The sequence below is a fragment of the Zophobas morio genome, unplaced genomic scaffold, assembly GCF_036711695.1.
Source record: "Zophobas morio isolate AGI-343-1 ecotype UQ-CSIRO unplaced genomic scaffold, CSIRO_AGI_Zmor_V1 ptg000058l, whole genome shotgun sequence".
NCBI lineage: Eukaryota > Metazoa > Arthropoda > Insecta > Coleoptera > Tenebrionidae > Zophobas > Zophobas morio.
The window spans coordinates 1,517,213-1,533,861 of NW_026972163.1; the positions used below are offsets into that span (position 1 = coordinate 1,517,213).

General features: G+C 33.9%; 4 protein-coding genes across 4 annotated transcripts; 2 read left to right on the forward strand and 2 right to left on the reverse strand.

Annotated features, from left to right (window-relative positions):
* The first annotated feature begins 438 nt into the window (after positions 1-438).
* Positions 439-2,073, forward strand: LOC135143386 (uncharacterized). Its single transcript, XM_064075237.1, has 2 exons — positions 439-740; positions 800-2,073. Exon 2 carries the CDS (start codon positions 810-812, stop codon positions 2,064-2,066), a length of 1,257 nt encoding a protein of 418 aa, XP_063931307.1. The 5' UTR covers positions 439-740; positions 800-809; the 3' UTR covers positions 2,067-2,073.
* A 316-nt stretch (positions 2,074-2,389) lies between these two features.
* On the reverse strand, positions 2,390-4,158 carry LOC135143385 (uncharacterized). The gene is made up of 6 exons (XM_064075236.1): positions 3,943-4,158; positions 3,395-3,888; positions 3,071-3,340; positions 2,962-3,024; positions 2,754-2,911; positions 2,390-2,702 (listed from the first exon to the last, which is right to left on the reverse strand). Exons 1-6 carry the CDS (start codon positions 4,115-4,117, stop codon positions 2,579-2,581), a joined length of 1,284 nt encoding a protein of 427 aa, XP_063931306.1. The 5' UTR covers positions 4,118-4,158; the 3' UTR covers positions 2,390-2,578.
* Positions 4,159-5,461: 1,303 nt separating this feature from the next.
* LOC135143282 (threonylcarbamoyladenosine tRNA methylthiotransferase) lies at positions 5,462-8,316 on the reverse strand. Its single transcript, XM_064075148.1, has 5 exons — positions 8,048-8,316; positions 7,678-7,807; positions 7,403-7,626; positions 6,931-7,352; positions 5,462-6,397 (listed from the first exon to the last, which is right to left on the reverse strand). The coding sequence occupies exons 1-5, from the start codon at positions 8,062-8,064 to the stop codon at positions 5,553-5,555; spliced, it is 1,638 nt and encodes a 545-aa protein (XP_063931218.1). The 5' UTR covers positions 8,065-8,316; the 3' UTR covers positions 5,462-5,552.
* Positions 8,317-14,992: 6,676 nt separating this feature from the next.
* Positions 14,993-16,649, forward strand: LOC135143353 (2-oxoglutarate and iron-dependent oxygenase domain-containing protein 3-like). Its single transcript, XM_064075210.1, has 5 exons — positions 14,993-15,226; positions 15,279-15,435; positions 15,488-15,780; positions 15,830-16,128; positions 16,181-16,649. Exons 2-5 carry the CDS (start codon positions 15,356-15,358, stop codon positions 16,451-16,453), a joined length of 945 nt encoding a protein of 314 aa, XP_063931280.1. The 5' UTR covers positions 14,993-15,226; positions 15,279-15,355; the 3' UTR covers positions 16,454-16,649.

Sequence of the window (16,649 nt, forward strand, 5' to 3'; positions counted from 1 at the left end):
CGATCTGTCACTCGTGACGTAAGAAAAAACGTCAAATGACAAAAGAAATTGATTACAACGCGAACTAGTGGTAATTTTTAAAACCATTCATTTTAAATTTATTTTTCAAAATTATCATCGATGCAGGAATATAATGGTTTTAATTTTGGATTGCAAAAAGAGTTATAGCATACATAATAATTAACTTATTATTTACTAAGAAATAAAAGCCCAAATTGCTAAGACTTACCGCTAAAAGTTGTCCCACCACATTTGATATTAATTTGCCAAATGATAATACAAGTATGTAAATGCATGTAGCCTGTTCTATGATCATTTCAGTCAGATTCTGAAAATATATTTTAAGAATTAACATAATTCTCGTTGTATTTTCTCAAACCTTCTTGTCAAAAAGCAGTGCTAAAATTTCTATATTTTTTAGTATCAAAAAAGACGGTGTATTTTCCAGAACATTGAATGTACATTTCACTGAAATTTATGTTGCAATAAAGTTGATTTCTGCATACTGACAAAATTTTGGAAACGAGAGTACAAACGGCCGTAAACGACAAAAATGCAACAACATGACAACGTAGACATTGTGACTTTTTTGTGTGTGACATTTTAAGTTTTTTAGAAGTTGTTGGGTAGGCGGAGAATTTTGATTAGTTGTTCTAAACAGTTGTTATTGAAAAATTTTTGTTGTCTTTTGATTAAAACACAAAATTTTCAATTTTTCAAGAAGTTGTGTAATTTGCATGGTAAAAATTGTCTTTACATTAGAAAATGTTAGGTTATGTTTAAATTATTTAACTTGCAGATTTGGAAATATGGATTCTATTGAAAAGGTGTACCCCACTGTTGAAGAGCTAAGTAAAGTGAACAAGAATCAGAGTTGTCCAGAATGTTGTGCCGTATTCACTTCAGAATCACATTTAAACTTGCATTTAGCCAAGACTCATAAGAAAGGGCATCTTTTGCAAGCAAACAATAACAAGGTTTACCACTGTCCTGTTGAAACATGTAGTTATAACAGTTCAGCCCATTTCAAAAAGTTGAAATTTTTGAAACAACACTACCTCAAGGTACACTCGGAGAAAAGTTTTGTGTGCAGCTTTTGTCAAAAAGGCTTTCCTACAGAATCAGCCTGCAGTAGACACATAGAATACTGCAATGTGGTTTTTAAGTGTTGTGACTGTGATGTATTTTATGATTGCTATGAAACGCTAAAGACGCACAGTAGGCGTAAGAAACATAATATACTTGATAAAGTTGCTTATAAAACGCCAACAGCAAACTCTCCTTTAAAGACTAGAAAAAGTGATGAATCTCTTTCAGTTAATAAAGTAAGAATGATTCTTCCAAAGCCATCAAGCAGTGCGGGGATGATTGTGATTACAGGTACCTCAGACCAAAGTTGTCAAACTGAAAAGTCAAATCGAAATAGCCAAGAAACACAAACACTTCTTGCATACAGAATGCCACATTTTACTGTGGAAACGCAAACTATTGGTGATTACTTCACAAAGAAGTCGGAAGCTTTTAATAATAATCTGAAGAGTGCCAAAACTCAAACTATTATTGCAGACCCAAAAACTGCATCGTGCAATACGTCGTTTGCGTTGGATGAATGTAAACTTAATATTATCAATGAGGTTCAACGCAATTCCTCTGGGACCCAAACCACTATTTTGAAGGAACCAGAACGAATATATTCTTCGACAAGTACTCATGATTCCGTCCACACTGATACATCAGATCTGTTTAAAGAAATATTTGATTCAAATTTCTTTAACTGCAATTCAGAAACTCAAACAGATTTTATTTTCAATGATGAATTGTTCAAATATTGTGATGATTACACAAACATGCATACACAAACGTGTGACGATCTGTTACTGGGAGAAATAGGACTAAATAATACTCATACACAAACCGTTTTTGATGATGTTCTCAAGTCTGTCGAAAGTCAAACCATTATGTCTCAATCGCAAATGACGTCGTTGCGGTCTACAGATATGATGACTCATATGGAAACTCAAACTGATGCCATTTTTCAGCAAATGCTTGAAGAAATAAACGCCTGACTATGAAGTTACGTCTTTCTTGTAATTATTAGAAAATGTTGCAATATTTTTGCCAAATTTGGATTTTTTACGTTTATGTTAGTACTGGTAGACTAAATTCTGAAAATGTATCGTAGAAACTAATCTACTTATGTAACAAATCTTTGTTTTCTCCCTTTTTTAAAAGAAAAATTAAGCAAAACCACTATGTCCATTAAAACTTGTTCAACATTTTAAAATGATAAAATGTTTATTGTGATTATAAAACAAGACGTTTGTTACAACATCAACAGATATTCAACAGGGGTTTGTAAGTAGTGGGTATAATAATACAATGAAACAACATTCTATGAATTTCGAGTAGATGACGTTTACATGTTTTGTTTGCTGTTAATATCAAAATAACCATCAGTAGATAAAAAAATCACATTAATGAAAAAACTACGACCTAGCTACTACACATAATAAATTAAACTACATAGATCTATGTACAATATCAAAAATTCAGTTGTTTTCATCCTTTTTAATGGGTATTACAATGCTGGCCCTGTATCTTCATCTAAATCTAAGAAAGTCTCTCTTTTTTCTTCTATACGATGCATGTTTTCCAAAGTAGCTGCCATTATTCTAAGGTTATCAACGCCTGTCAGCAATTGCCTGAAAAAAATTGATCAATGTATTTAATAATATGACAGACATCAGATCAACCTTAGTGAATGTTCTGCAGTACTCGCTGCAGCTTTTAGTTCTTGAGCTAATCTTTGTGCATGCAATTCATTTGGAGTGTTGGTATCACTTCCTCCACCTGCTGCACCTTCTTCACCTTTCAGTGTTGAATTTTCTGACTTTAAACTGTTTAGTTCACTCTGAAAAATAAAATCAGTTTAGTTGAAAAATGATGCTACTGACAATTTACAGAAAGGGCTTTGAGCTCCTGCTTCAGTGTCACAATAGTATTCTCAGCGGTAGCTGTTCTCATCTAAAATAAAAAATGAAAAATGTATATGTATAACATTAAGCCATACATTGCTTTTTTCTAAATTTTTCTCCACTTGTTCCAAAGCCTTGGTTAAATTCTGAGTATAATCATGTTCTTTATTTCTAGTTTTCTCTAATTCTTCAGTCAAACTTTCAACGCGACGTGTTTGTTCCGCTAACTGTCCTCTAACAGTTTCTAATTCTCGCCGCAACCTCTCACATTCCCTTTCTGGACTTTCAGCAGGTGGTCCAACTGGATCTTGGGTTCGTACTGCACCATCAGCTAAAAAATCAGGCAGACTTTTTGACACTCCAACCTAAAAAAAAAATCACGATTTGTAAAATTTTTACAACTGAAAATTATCACCTACCTCACTGTTTATACAATTTCGAGCATTATTCTGAGGGCAAGTTACTGGCAAATCTAATGGAAAGCCAGAAGGGGGTCTTACTGGTAAATCCAAAGGAATCGATAAGTCATTATTACTATCACATCTTCGATTAACACTATGACTAGAATCAATATTTATTCTATTAATATTAACTGTATCTCTACTTGGGGTAAAATCAGGCAGATTTATATCCAAATTAAAACCGCTATTCGCCGAATTTCCCAAATAGCACTGTTCTACTACTAAGTGGTCTTGAACAAAGTCAGGTAAGGCAGATGAATATTCAGGACCAACTCTTGTCTGTTTAGCTTCCTGTTGTGAAGGAAATTCCAAATCTGACACTGATGAAATCGGCCGTCCTTCACAGTATACCTTAGGACGAGCTCCTTTATTCTGGTAGCAACTTATATCACTACGTATAAAATGTTTAAAAGAAAATGGGTTGTCTTCACGCTTTGGGGGGTCGTTAACACCTACAAAAAAATCTAGCATTATCACCGTTTGCAAAGCTAAAAGTAAAAAAATACCTGAAGCTCCTGCACTTTGAAATCCTAACCTATTTGAATCTGTTAAATGACTTAAATCATCGCCCAAGTCCAAAAGAACAGGCTGAATAGGATCTTCAGAGTCAGACTCTTCATTGTTCACGCCAGTTTGAGAGTTTTTTCGAGTATTATTTGGTATTTCATTAGCATCAGCCATTATTGTTAACACTCAAAATAAATAAACGTCAATTTTTCTTTTGTGGGCCTGTCAAATGTCATTTTTTGTCACTCCAAAATATGTTAGTCATTTTTTAGCGACGTTTTGTGATAGAACCATGGAACATTTACGACGTCATCATTATCTGATTACTTTTGATATTCTGTTTAACGCCAAGGGTGTAACAATTTTGAAATTACACTTTGTTTACTGAAGATAAATAACGTTTGCAAATTTTTAATTCGCACTTAAATACTACTAAAATTTTACTAAAATATCAAATTATTATTTTGGACAGCCTCAGTGATTCAAATTAGAAAATCATAATTGGCCGAAATTATCGTACGTTCAATTCATAAAGAATAAGATTCATCTTAATGTGGTGTCCCGCTTCGAAATTAAATTTAGCGCCACAAAAAAAGCGCGAAACCACCTTTAAAAGAGAAAATCATTTTAGTAATGTAAACGATCCTTAATGTTGCGATGGGTCTTTCTCTAAATTTAGAGTTGGTAGTGGGACTGGGAACCCAGTTCCTCACTCGACGACTCGACAAGCAGATAGATTTTAGTCAAAACGAAAAGACTTAACTCTCCAGTGTGTGGTGCCCGAGATTATTTGTATTTTAAAACTAGAATAGTACGTTTTATTTTGTTAGTTAAATTTTACAAAAGAGCAGATCTGAACTAAATTAAAAGAGCGCTACCCTTATCCCTGTCCCCCACGTATATAGCTAATTTCATACTTTTTGCAGGTTTTTCAAATGTTTGTGCACATCTCTTAGTTTTGGCGAAATGTATGAGTTATATGTATTAATTATCACATCATCGAAAATAATATTATAGTCAGATTACTATTTTCTAGCAATTTTCCAACCATGAACGAATGAATAAATATATGTATGTAGGTATCTTTACTCCATATTTCCAGCCTATATTTTGTGATCCTTTTACCTTTGATCAAGTAATTTACAATTTTCGTAACAATGATCAATGTAGCAATAGCAACGATAATCGCGAAATTGTCGCATTGTTACAACAATTTTGAAAACACATTTGAACAAATCAACTGGACACTGAATTCTTTACCTCAATCCATTTCTGGGAGAAGAATAAACAGTTAGGGACAGAAGAGAACGATATTGGAAGTAAATCTCTTCCTCCTGAATTTTCGATTTCGAAACTGGGTGTGAAACGCTAACTCTTCTCAAAATTTATACAATCTATACTTGGAAATTATTTATTTACTCTAGTCATGAAAGCCTTCAATTCCATATCAATTCTGAACGTAAAATTTATCAACGTTATCTTTTCAAAGTTAGTATGTGATGAATAAAATGCTAACAATAATGTCAATGTTATTTTATTTTACCAAGATTTCATAATAACTTACATATCTTAATTATTCAAATGAAACACATGAACGTACATATTTATATTACAGAATCATCCATAAAAATCTGAAAATAATTGATACTCCTAAAATCAACAAAGTTATCAAAACTCTTATGTCCTCTGGTTTTTCTATTTTGATTCCAGAAACCTGTCCCTGCTGTAATGGTTTTGTTAAACCTGGCATTATTTTGTCTATTGGTTCCCCAATCATTGAAAATTTACTAGCACTAAGAATTTTCACAGTTACCAGCTGACCCATGTATTTTTGTTCCTTAGGAATTAATACTTGTTCATAAAATTTATTATGACCCACAAAATAACACTTATCATGAGACACTTCAGTAACTAAGATTTCGTAGGTTTCACCAACTCTGCCTTCATATGGTTGGTATGTGTAAAACAGGTCAGTAAGTCTTTTTGTTCTACGTTTTACTTCCTGAGCTGCTATCCTGGGAAGTAATGCAGCTGGCGTACCAGGTCTTGGAAAAAACTGGTTAATGAATAGACTAGGAAATTTATATTTTTCACAAAGAAACATTGTTTCTTCAAAATCGTCTTCCGTTTCTGTTGGAAATCCACAAATTATATCTGTGGCAATTGTCATACCAGAAATTTGAGATCGCAGAAAATCCACTACATGTTCAAAATCTTTTCTGAAATATTCTCGTTTCATGTCAGAAAGAACTTGATCACTTCCTGACTGAACAGGTACATGGAGGAAGCTGTATACTCGAGGATGATTCATGATTTTAGCTATTTCTGCTAAATGTTCTAGTATGTATGGTGGATTTGTCATCCCTAGCCTTAGTCGACAACCCTTTGGGATTACTTCCACCAATTTCCATAATAGTTCTGGTAATGAACTTCCTATATCTCGTCCATATGTACCTAAAAATGATTTTGTTTTCTTAAATATTACATAATTTCACTTAACAATGCTATTTTTTTTTATCTCTTTAATGTTAGCATAAAACCATTTTTACCGCTGGAGTTTTTGTTTTATTAAAAAAATAAACTACTGATGTTTAGAAAGTTATTGTAGAAATAACTATGTACCACGTGGCATCTTGTCTAAAGGTTTTTAATGTAAAAAATACAGATTAAAGTTTAAAAGGTAATTTAATAGGGCATATTTTGGTGTAAAAAGATCGCGATATAATTTAAAAGAAATATCAAGTCAGCACAATGTAAAAAACAAATAATTAAGAACCTGTATTAACATTATCAGTTAACCAAAAGCAACAAAATTTATCACCTTACAAATAAAAATATAATGGCTTTAAATAAGTGTCTATTAGATGTAAATGTGTTTCAAATTTAATTCTACCATTGGTTATTAACAGGCAGTATTTCGACCATTCTCGGTAATAAGTTTAATGGGAAAAGTTTTTTTTTTTAAATTTTAGTTTATATTTGCTCACCAGTATCTTCAGATGTCAACCAAATTTCTACAACGCCCTCTTCAAATGCTTGTTTGGCTCTTTCTACTATTTCTTCAGGTGGATAACTTCCAAGTTCACCTCTAGCATGTTTTGTTTTGCAGTAAGTACACTGATTTAAGCAACCTGTGTTTATTGCTATGATTTCTATCAATGGATTTCTTCTAACTTTTGGTAACAATAGTGAAGCTCCTCCCACTTTCTTCCCATGTTCTTTCTTTGTTCCAAGCAGTTTGACAGTATTTCCCTTCAAAGTTTCTTCAACAACTTCTACTACGCGATCAATCTGTTGCACGCCTATAATACTAAGTCCTTGTATAAAAGAAGCTTTAGGAGCACCTTGTGGAACACATCCTGCTACAACAATGTATTTTCCTTCACGCTTAGCTTCCTCTACCTGATTTCTAAAAGCAGCATGAATTATGAATATGTCAATTTTCTATGATATATTTACCTAAAATGATCTTCAGCTGGATTTTTTACAGTGCAGCTGTTTAATAACCAAAGATTTGCTTCCTTTTTATGGTCTGTTAATTTGTACCCATATGCAGCAAGCTGACCTGCCATATATTCAGTGTCAGAACTATTGTGCGCACAACCCCATGTCTTTATGTAAATTGTTTGTGTTCCGGGAATATTTTCTCCATTTACTGGTTCCAAGTTTGTTACATTTTGCTCCTAAATTTGCAAATATTAACTTATGCTGTTGATACAAAATGACAAACATACCTTTCTTTTTGCTTTAATTTTTACATTCTTACGAGAACTATATCTCTCCTTTGGTGTTATATCTTGTGATGAAATAAGATCTTCGATATCCTCAATAATTTCATGAAAGGGCGAAGTATTTTTTAACGTACTATCAAGAAAGAATTATACAGAAACATTACCAATACAAATTTTATGAATATTACAGTGAACATTTTCCTGTATCAATGGCCAACTGTAACAACTCGTAAAACTTCAACAGCTAATAAACAGTTGTCTAAAAGCAAGAGTAATCTTTGATATACCTAATGGTTTCCACAGGTTGTTCACTTTATATTTTTATCAAAAATGTGCACTGTAACGTATATACGAAAATATTTATTGGAATCACCTGCTTTCAGAGTTCATAGTTCTTTCGTCTTTATTAAATCTGTATATTTAAAACGTTGCCCTGGATATAATTTAGTCAACTTATCGCTTTAGAATTTCGATTGATGGTTTGTATACTTCCCATTTGTATGTTATAGAAATCTACAACATTCTACACATAAAAATATGAGAGCCAGCTAGAAAAACTTCCATGTGGAGTACAAGCCACCTTTTAATTTTAAGGAATGGGATTTAACCTCACTTTTTGGTGATAGCATAACATTTTGACAGCACAGAGCAAGGTCCGGTTTTTGTTGTCACCACAGAACATTTGTTGTCACTTTGGCTTGGTAGCCATAGAATATTGATAACTACCCTCAAAAGACGTGAGTAAAAAAAGTTATATTAATAGTGATGCGAATGGGGTAAATACTCAATATCAATTCTCTCATCTGTGGTCAATATGTATAGGTATAGTAGACCAGAAGCTATAAGGTTATATGACCATCATAAAATCATCCCATTGTGTCGAAGATTAGTTGTTTACAATGGAAAAGGTTTTAGGGTCGTAAATAACGTGCCACTGCAGTTCGACCGGCTGTTGTGGTTTCGTTCAGGGGCGGCTTTCACTAAATATGAAAATCCACCACTCCACTGTTTCTTTACTACCTGCAGCCGCTGAGGGTTCCGAAATAACCACTCGCTTTGAAAGCCGGCCCTGTTAAATGTGAGCAAGAACTGTTTAGAAGACGATTTATTGCCAACCGGTAAACTTAGTGCAAACCACACAAAGGGGGTATTTATTTGCGGTCAATTACTTTTATGATGGTCATATAACCTTATACCTTTTGGACAAGTATAAATGTTATTCACGATGGATTGAGCTTTTCAAGGTCAAATAATTTAATATTTTGGCGTTGTAATGTTGTCTTGAAAAATTTTGTTATCGTGTAATGTCACTAAAATACGGATATACAATAATGCCATTTATGTCATTTATGTCAAAATAACAAAAGGTGAAAGGTCATGTTTTAAGCCTATTGTCACTGCCTATTCTATGAGTCTATTGTATTCAAGACTCCAGACGTCCAAAAAGAAGCCTAAATATTTTAACTGCTTCTACTTTTAAAGTAAGTAAACAAACTTGTGGTGACCGAATTTGAATCAAAATTTTCGCGCTGAAATGAATTAACAGCGGCGCGAAATCATGTTTGAATAATTTGAATTTGAAAGAAAAAAAAATTCAATCAAAAAATCGTTAAGCATAGGTAACCAAATATGCACGTTCACGCTTGGGACTAGTTGGTAGTTCTGCTTATTGGATGGCGGTAGTGGTAGACAAGCTAGCGGCTAGCGGCATGACGAGAGGCATGTTTCTGTTCGGTGTAGTGGACGCATGGTGAAACGACGCTGTAAGTAGCTAGGTTTAAATTAGCTGGTTTGGTAGTTAATAAAAGGAAGCCTTTGTTTAACGACAATCAATCGTAACGCTGACGGCGCCCAGTTTCCCCAATCCGCGCGACCAATTCTTGCGGCTTTTTAATCGGAAAAATGTTAACCACTTGGTCTAGATTTGTTTTGTTGCTTGTAAATTCACCAATGTTAGTTTTTTTTATCGTCAACTAGTGCTAACACAATTTAACAATCAGGATTATTTAAATAAACCACATGCTAGAAGATTTCATGAAATTCACTTAGTCAGGCTAACAATTTTTTGTTGAACAGGTTATAAATAAGTTTCTGAATGCATATAAGTAAGTGTTACATTATAGCACTTCTTAATTCTTCACACAAGATTGCTAATATTTCATTTGCAGCAGTTAAATTAACACAATTCATATACCGTGGACTGACAGGGGGGTTAAAATAATTTTTTCCCTTTGGCATGTCCTCACGACGCTAAAGATTGATTACATCACTGAGGCGTTTCCTCGCAACGCTAGAGATTGATTACATCATCGAGGTATTTCCTCGCAACGTTAAAATTTACATCATCGAGGTATTTCCTCGCAACGCTAAAATTTACATCACCAAGACGCTTTTTCCTCGCAACGATGACTGGATATTTTTGTGTTTATTTATTATGTCTTGTTGGGGTAACCAGTTCACGGTATTCTAAACCCTCAAAGTAAACTGATTTTTTTGAAGTAACCAATCACTTGGATTGAAACGACAAATTTACTTTCAATTCATATTTTTCGGTCATTTACTGTTTTGTACTTGTAGTATACCTCATAGATTTTAATATTTTGTACAAAGTAGTACGGCCTTTTGTAAATTCTAATTCTTTCTGGGCAACAATAATTTCGAAAAAAGTCGCATTTTTCACGTTGTTTATGAACTGACGCAGAAATATCTTGGCCTTTTTAATGCTGATTTAAAATTCGTTTTACGGTACTTTTGGAAACCTTGGAAAGGAAGGGAAAGAGGAAAATGTCAGGAAATTATATTTATTTTTGTAATTCCTACCGAAAAAATCTTGCCAAGTTTATCATGCAAAAAGAATTGTTCGGATTCAGGATAGCCATTTTGCAATTCTTCGCTAAATACATTTAATTAGCGCAATTTTTCATTTCTAGCGACAACAGTCTTTTTTTTTGTCCTTCATTTTGCTATACTATTTGAAATTTTGGAATTTGAATTAACGAACTAGAAGACTTGAAATGATAGCAAATTACTTTTTCAATTTGAAAACTGTCAAAATGACAAAATGTCAATGTGTAGGTCAGGGTGTTAAACATAAAAGCTGAAACTCCCTAAATGATCTCCTGCAGGCAACAAACATAATTACGAATTAATTTTATTTAAATAAAATTGGGGTATGTTTTGTTTTCTTCTGTTGTCGATGTCTGTTTGAGGGTCGTATTTACAAAATGTCTTGTTTTTGAGGGCGGGTAGGAAGTTGTTGATTTCTCTGTTGAAGACAGCTTTTTTAAACGTTTTGATGAATCTCTCGGTTCTGCTGTTTGCTTCTGGCCAAAGTGGCATTATCAAATGATGCTTGATGTTGAGACTTGGCACAGCTTGAGAGATAATTTCTTCAACTCGAATTTATTAAAGGGTGGTCCATTGTCGGATTTAAGTTCCTGCGGTGGCTAAATAATGCAAATGTCTCGTCGAGCACTGGCTTTGTTTAATCTGTTTAGTAGGTGATCCAGAGATGTTATCTGAACAGAACGCTAATCCACAACTTTTCAATCAACAGGAATTAAATGATTTAATTCGAGATTCAAATTAAATTAATTTTATTTAAATGTTGTGATAACTCAAACTTCCCGCCTTTAAATTGACCTTGAAAAAGTTTGAATGGCCCGCGAAAAAATTCAAAAATTCAAAATTTGGCCTTGGCTGTGATCGTCTAACCAGAGAACATAGAGAAGTGACATAGAGGCTGATTTTGCAAAACCACCCTTATTGACATTGGAGTCCTCAACCGCCAAAGGCAAGCGCCAAATTTAAATAGTCGATGCCAATAAAAACCTTGCTTCACTATAATTGTAATTCGTGTGACCTGAATGAAAGTGAAGGAAACAGTAAGCAGCTTGTAATATTCTGGTAAATCTAGTGTCAATTTGTCGAAAATAAAACGCGTCGTTAAAAATATTATGACATTTCTTCTAGTTACTTTTATTCCTAGTTAGAAATAAACACTGCTACCAACATAAATTGAGAAGTCCTCAACCGTCATTTGATTTAAACTATGGCGCTTCTCTATGTTCTCTGGTCTAACCATGTCTAACAAATGGGAACCTATACGTTGTGTTTTTTTTTTGAAAAGTGGCGGGAAGACGTTCTTTCATACAAGTGAGCATACACTACGTGTGATTGGAGAACGCAAGAAATAATAGACAAAATTGTTTTGGAGGGGCTACCACGGCACCCCCTCGCAGGAGGAAAGAAGCTGCGAAGATTTACTCCTCAGTGCAAAAACCCCCTATCGTATATTCCCGGACATATTACATTTCAAACACCTTAAGATATATGTAAAAAAAAAACACTCGCGAATTGACCCTTTTCCTGTAAGATCGAAAAACTTCCGTAGTGGCTTTCCGTGCGCACACATCTTCAAAACCAGCGGTCCGCAACCTTTTTTGTCTAGCGACCCAAAAATATTAACAGGATTTATAAGGCGACCTATACGATAGAGGGAGGGGTGTGGGGGTTAGGAGGTATGGGGTTACTTAAAACTGCAAGACCGGTACAAAATGTCTATCTCAAATAAAATTAATTTTTAGCCTTTAAAATTTGTTATTTTTCTATAAGATACAAACTATAACTATAAAAATTATTTTTATTTGAGCATTTATTTTTTGAAATTACAACTATATTACTATATATGTATATCGACATTGATTCACTTCAAATATTGGCGACCCATTTTTAAAGTTTCGCGACCCAAAATTGGGTCGCGACCCATTGGTTGCGATCCGCTGTTCAAAACCACATTGGAAATAGTATCTGGCACTCTGGCAGCAGAGCAAAGGCCTATGACAACAAACCGCTTTGACAGAATGCAACCGGAAACACATGCCTAACCTGTCGCTCATGGTTAATTTTAACTTGGCGCTCCAAAAATCTGACTTCGCCTGCGCGATGTTGTCCCACTCTGTATCACTGGAATTTATATAATCTCTACTCACTTTGCTTACAGGAAAAGGATCAATCGACAGACATACACATATGAAAAACGAACAAACACAAAATTCTATACATCTGTTTGGAATCAATGCAAATATTTGAATATCACAAATTTAATAAAAACAAAGCAAAATCTGAATTAAGTAACTGGATGCAAATACACAAGTTATTACGGGCGTGTGGCGGCAGATTTTAAAGTTACGGCAGTTAACAGGAGCACAACAAAAGCACCCCTGGGGCGTTCTAGCATAAGCGGAGTTTGGGGCTACCGGTCTGGGGCTGTTCTCCCCCCACGACTGTGATTCTATCTATCGCAAAGCCTACCCGCACGCACCTCCATTACGATCATGCTGTGCGAAACTAGGCCATTACGGTCGCCACACCCGCACATAGATCTCGACTATTGGGCCAAGTCGAGAGCACTACAACATCGGCGGCCGCCACTGAATCTATCCAAACCTGTGGACTTGTACAGGTGACACGATAAATCTCGCCAGCCTGACTAAGAACCGCACTTCGCTTCTGCCAAGTTTTCTGTGTTATTTAACCTCAATGCCATTTTTTAAATGTTCAATCTCTTATAACTCTGATATTAACAACAACTGAACAAGTGTTAAGGTTTCAACGAGCAATAAATAACACTTAAATTCGCCATACAATCTTGTGAAATTTTAAACAACAAATAATTCTTAGGTGAGATTAAAATTTGTCATCAGATAATTTATACGATGGTAACATTCATCAACAAAATATTTACAAAACAAAACTTAGCAAAGATTTATGAAACAAAAGATCTGGTGTGAAATCAACTCGTGCAAATAGAAATATTAGATGAGATTAAAACTGTAGAACATGAAATTTACGTTCAATTAAAATTATACGAGAAAGGAAAATTACTGAGATTAAAGAAATATTGTATGAGGTGAAGAATTGCAAAGTTAACAAACTTTACATGAGATTAATAATTACCACACTTTATCAACGATTCAAACAAAGAGTTTACATTATGTTAAATTGTATCATGATCTAAGTGATTGGTTACTTCAAAAAAACAATTTACTTTGAGAGTTTAAAATACCGCGAACTGGTTACCCCAACAAAACACATAATAAACAAACACAAAAATATCCAATCATCGCTCCGAGGGAAAAAGCATCTCGGTGATGTAATCAATCTGTAGCGTTGGGAGGGCATGCCTTGATAAATTAATCAATCTGTAGCGTTGTGAGGGCATGCCTTGATAAATTAATCAATCTATAGCGTTGTGAGGGCATTCCTTGATAAATTAATCATGATAACGATGATAACCGCCTAAGGGAAGAAAACATTTTAAACCCCTCCCGCCAGTTCGCAGTATAATGAACTTGTTTAACTGTCGTAAATGAACTATTAGCAATCTTGTGTGAAGAATTTAGAAGTGTTATAATGTAACACTTACGTACATGCATCCAGAAATTTACTCGTAATTAAACAATAAGGTGTTTTCCTGACTAAATGAATTTCATGAAATCTTCTAGCAAGTGGTTTATTTAAATAATCCTGATTGTTAAACTGTGTTTCCACTAGCTGACTATTAACAAAAACTAACTTGATTGGTGAATTTACAAACAATGAAACAAATTTACAGCACGTGTTTCGCGTTGACCGGAAATCCGCATTTTCCGATTAAAAGGCTGCAAGAATTAACCGCGCACGTTGGGGACAACTGTGTCATCATGAAAGTTACGATTGATTGTCGTTAAACAAAGGCTTCCTCCCAATTTATTAACTACCAAACCAACTAATTTAAACCTAGCGCTTACCACGTGGTTACACTTACACAAGCACATTCCGAATGACCTTACGCCATGCTGCCCTGTCTCTACCAATCAACCAACCCTGTAACTAAAAACTCCCTAGCGATACTAAGCCGTCATCTACTAACTCAATAATCATGCAAAACTACCCCTAAGAGCTACGTGTATATTTGGTTGAATATGTTTAACGATTTCCTTTTTGTAATTGATTTTTTTTTTCTTTCAAATTCAAATTATTCAAATGTGATTTCGCGCCGCTGTTAATTAATTTCAGCGCGAAAATTTTGATTTAAATTCGGTCACCACACTAGTAATATAAAATTTATGTTACGTTTCATATTAACTACAAGTATTGTACATATGTTTCTCTGAAGTACCGTATTTAATTATTAATTTAAGATTAATTTATTTGTTTCATCTATCTACAAAAAACTTTTAGGATATTTTAATTAGCAAAGATTACCTAGTTGCATGAGATATGCAAAAAAAAATCACAGGCCTGTGTAATTGAAAACATCACCGATTCACCGCGAATTGTCCTAAATGCATTGTTTACGGTTTTTTTAATCTGCCAAGTCAAAGCGGAACGGACTTTAGATGTGTTCGTGTGTTCTGTGCTTTAGATTTATATTCGATTAGAGTTGATTAGAGTGCGGTTATGTTTCGAGTGTGGAGTGTTATGAGTTGAGTTGAATCGACAAATTTCAACAAACTCCGTTGTAATAAACTCCTAAACATCTGTAAAGGTTTAAGAAAGTTAATATTATGTAAAACTGTTAGATAACCAGCTATATAAAAACCAAAATCGGTTTGTTATAGTTCTAACCACAAATCTAGTCTTGTCGGTCTGGTTATGTCTGTTTAAAATTTAACAAAACAAAAAATATCTGTGAGTAATGACTAGCTCAGCTAAAGTAATTAAACGAAAAAATAATTTAGAAAAGAAAACTAACGATGATAAGGGCACAAACAACTTGTATGATTTACCCTACCAAGTAGAACTTTTAAAAATACTAATTTTATTTAAGGCGATATGGACCATTACCAAAAATTTCAGGCCAAAGAATATGGAGTCGCGGAATTATAATTTTGGGTGTTCTTATTTATGTGTGGTATACATCAAAGGATGGCAAAGAGATATCTTTGGCAAAACAAAAAGATATTGTAGTTACAAGAGGACAAGCAGTAGATTGTGATCCTGAATATATAAATGAAATTCAACAGTTTCCAGGATGTGTACCAGCAAAATGTGGAAGATACGTTTCGGATAAATTGGTAACATTTAACGAAGCTGAAACTTTGTTAAATTTAGCTAAGAAAGGTAACAGTATTTTTGCGTTCTTTTGTTTAACTAACGCACAGGAATTTAGGTATAAGTTTAGGAGGCTCATCAGGTGGTGCTTCAATACTAGACTTGCACTCAGGAGCCCTATCTTATGGAGAAAAATTTGTTAATATATACACATTAGAAAATACTGAACAGCTTATTACAGCAGCTGATCTTATGATATATAAAATGGTCAAAAACAAAATTCAACATGCAATAGCTGAAAATTTTGGAATTAACAGTGATAGCTTGTATTTAGCACACCCCACATTTTTTTCAAAGTTGTCCAATTTAGAACCGCAAACTCCACATGATGAATATTGGCATGTCCACGTTGATAAAGTATTTTTTTCTGCAAACACATATGTAGTAATTTTAATCTGTGTTCTTGTAGGAAACTTATGAATCATTTCATTACACATCACTATTATATCTGACAGACTTTAATATTGACTTTAAAGGAGGTAGATTTGTGTTTGTTGATGATCCTGACAAACCAAACAAAAATACAACAGTGGATCCTCGTAAAGGAAGAGTGTTGATGTTTACATCAGGTGCAGAAAATCCTCATTTTGTGGAAAGAGTGTCATCTGGTGTTCGCTATGCTATAACTGTATCGTTTACATGCGACGCCTCAAAATCTATTAGTGATCCTACAACAAAGTAGTATTACAGGCATTTATAAATTTTTAATCAGTGTGATTCGTGAGCCATTCCATAATATATTTGAATAATTGTAAACTGTGTTTAATAAGCTATGTTACTTAGATTAAAGTAATTATTTTGTTAATATGATATGCATTTAGTTGTTTTATGTTTAAATGATTTTTTATGTACTGATGTTATTAAAGGTGTTTAGAAAA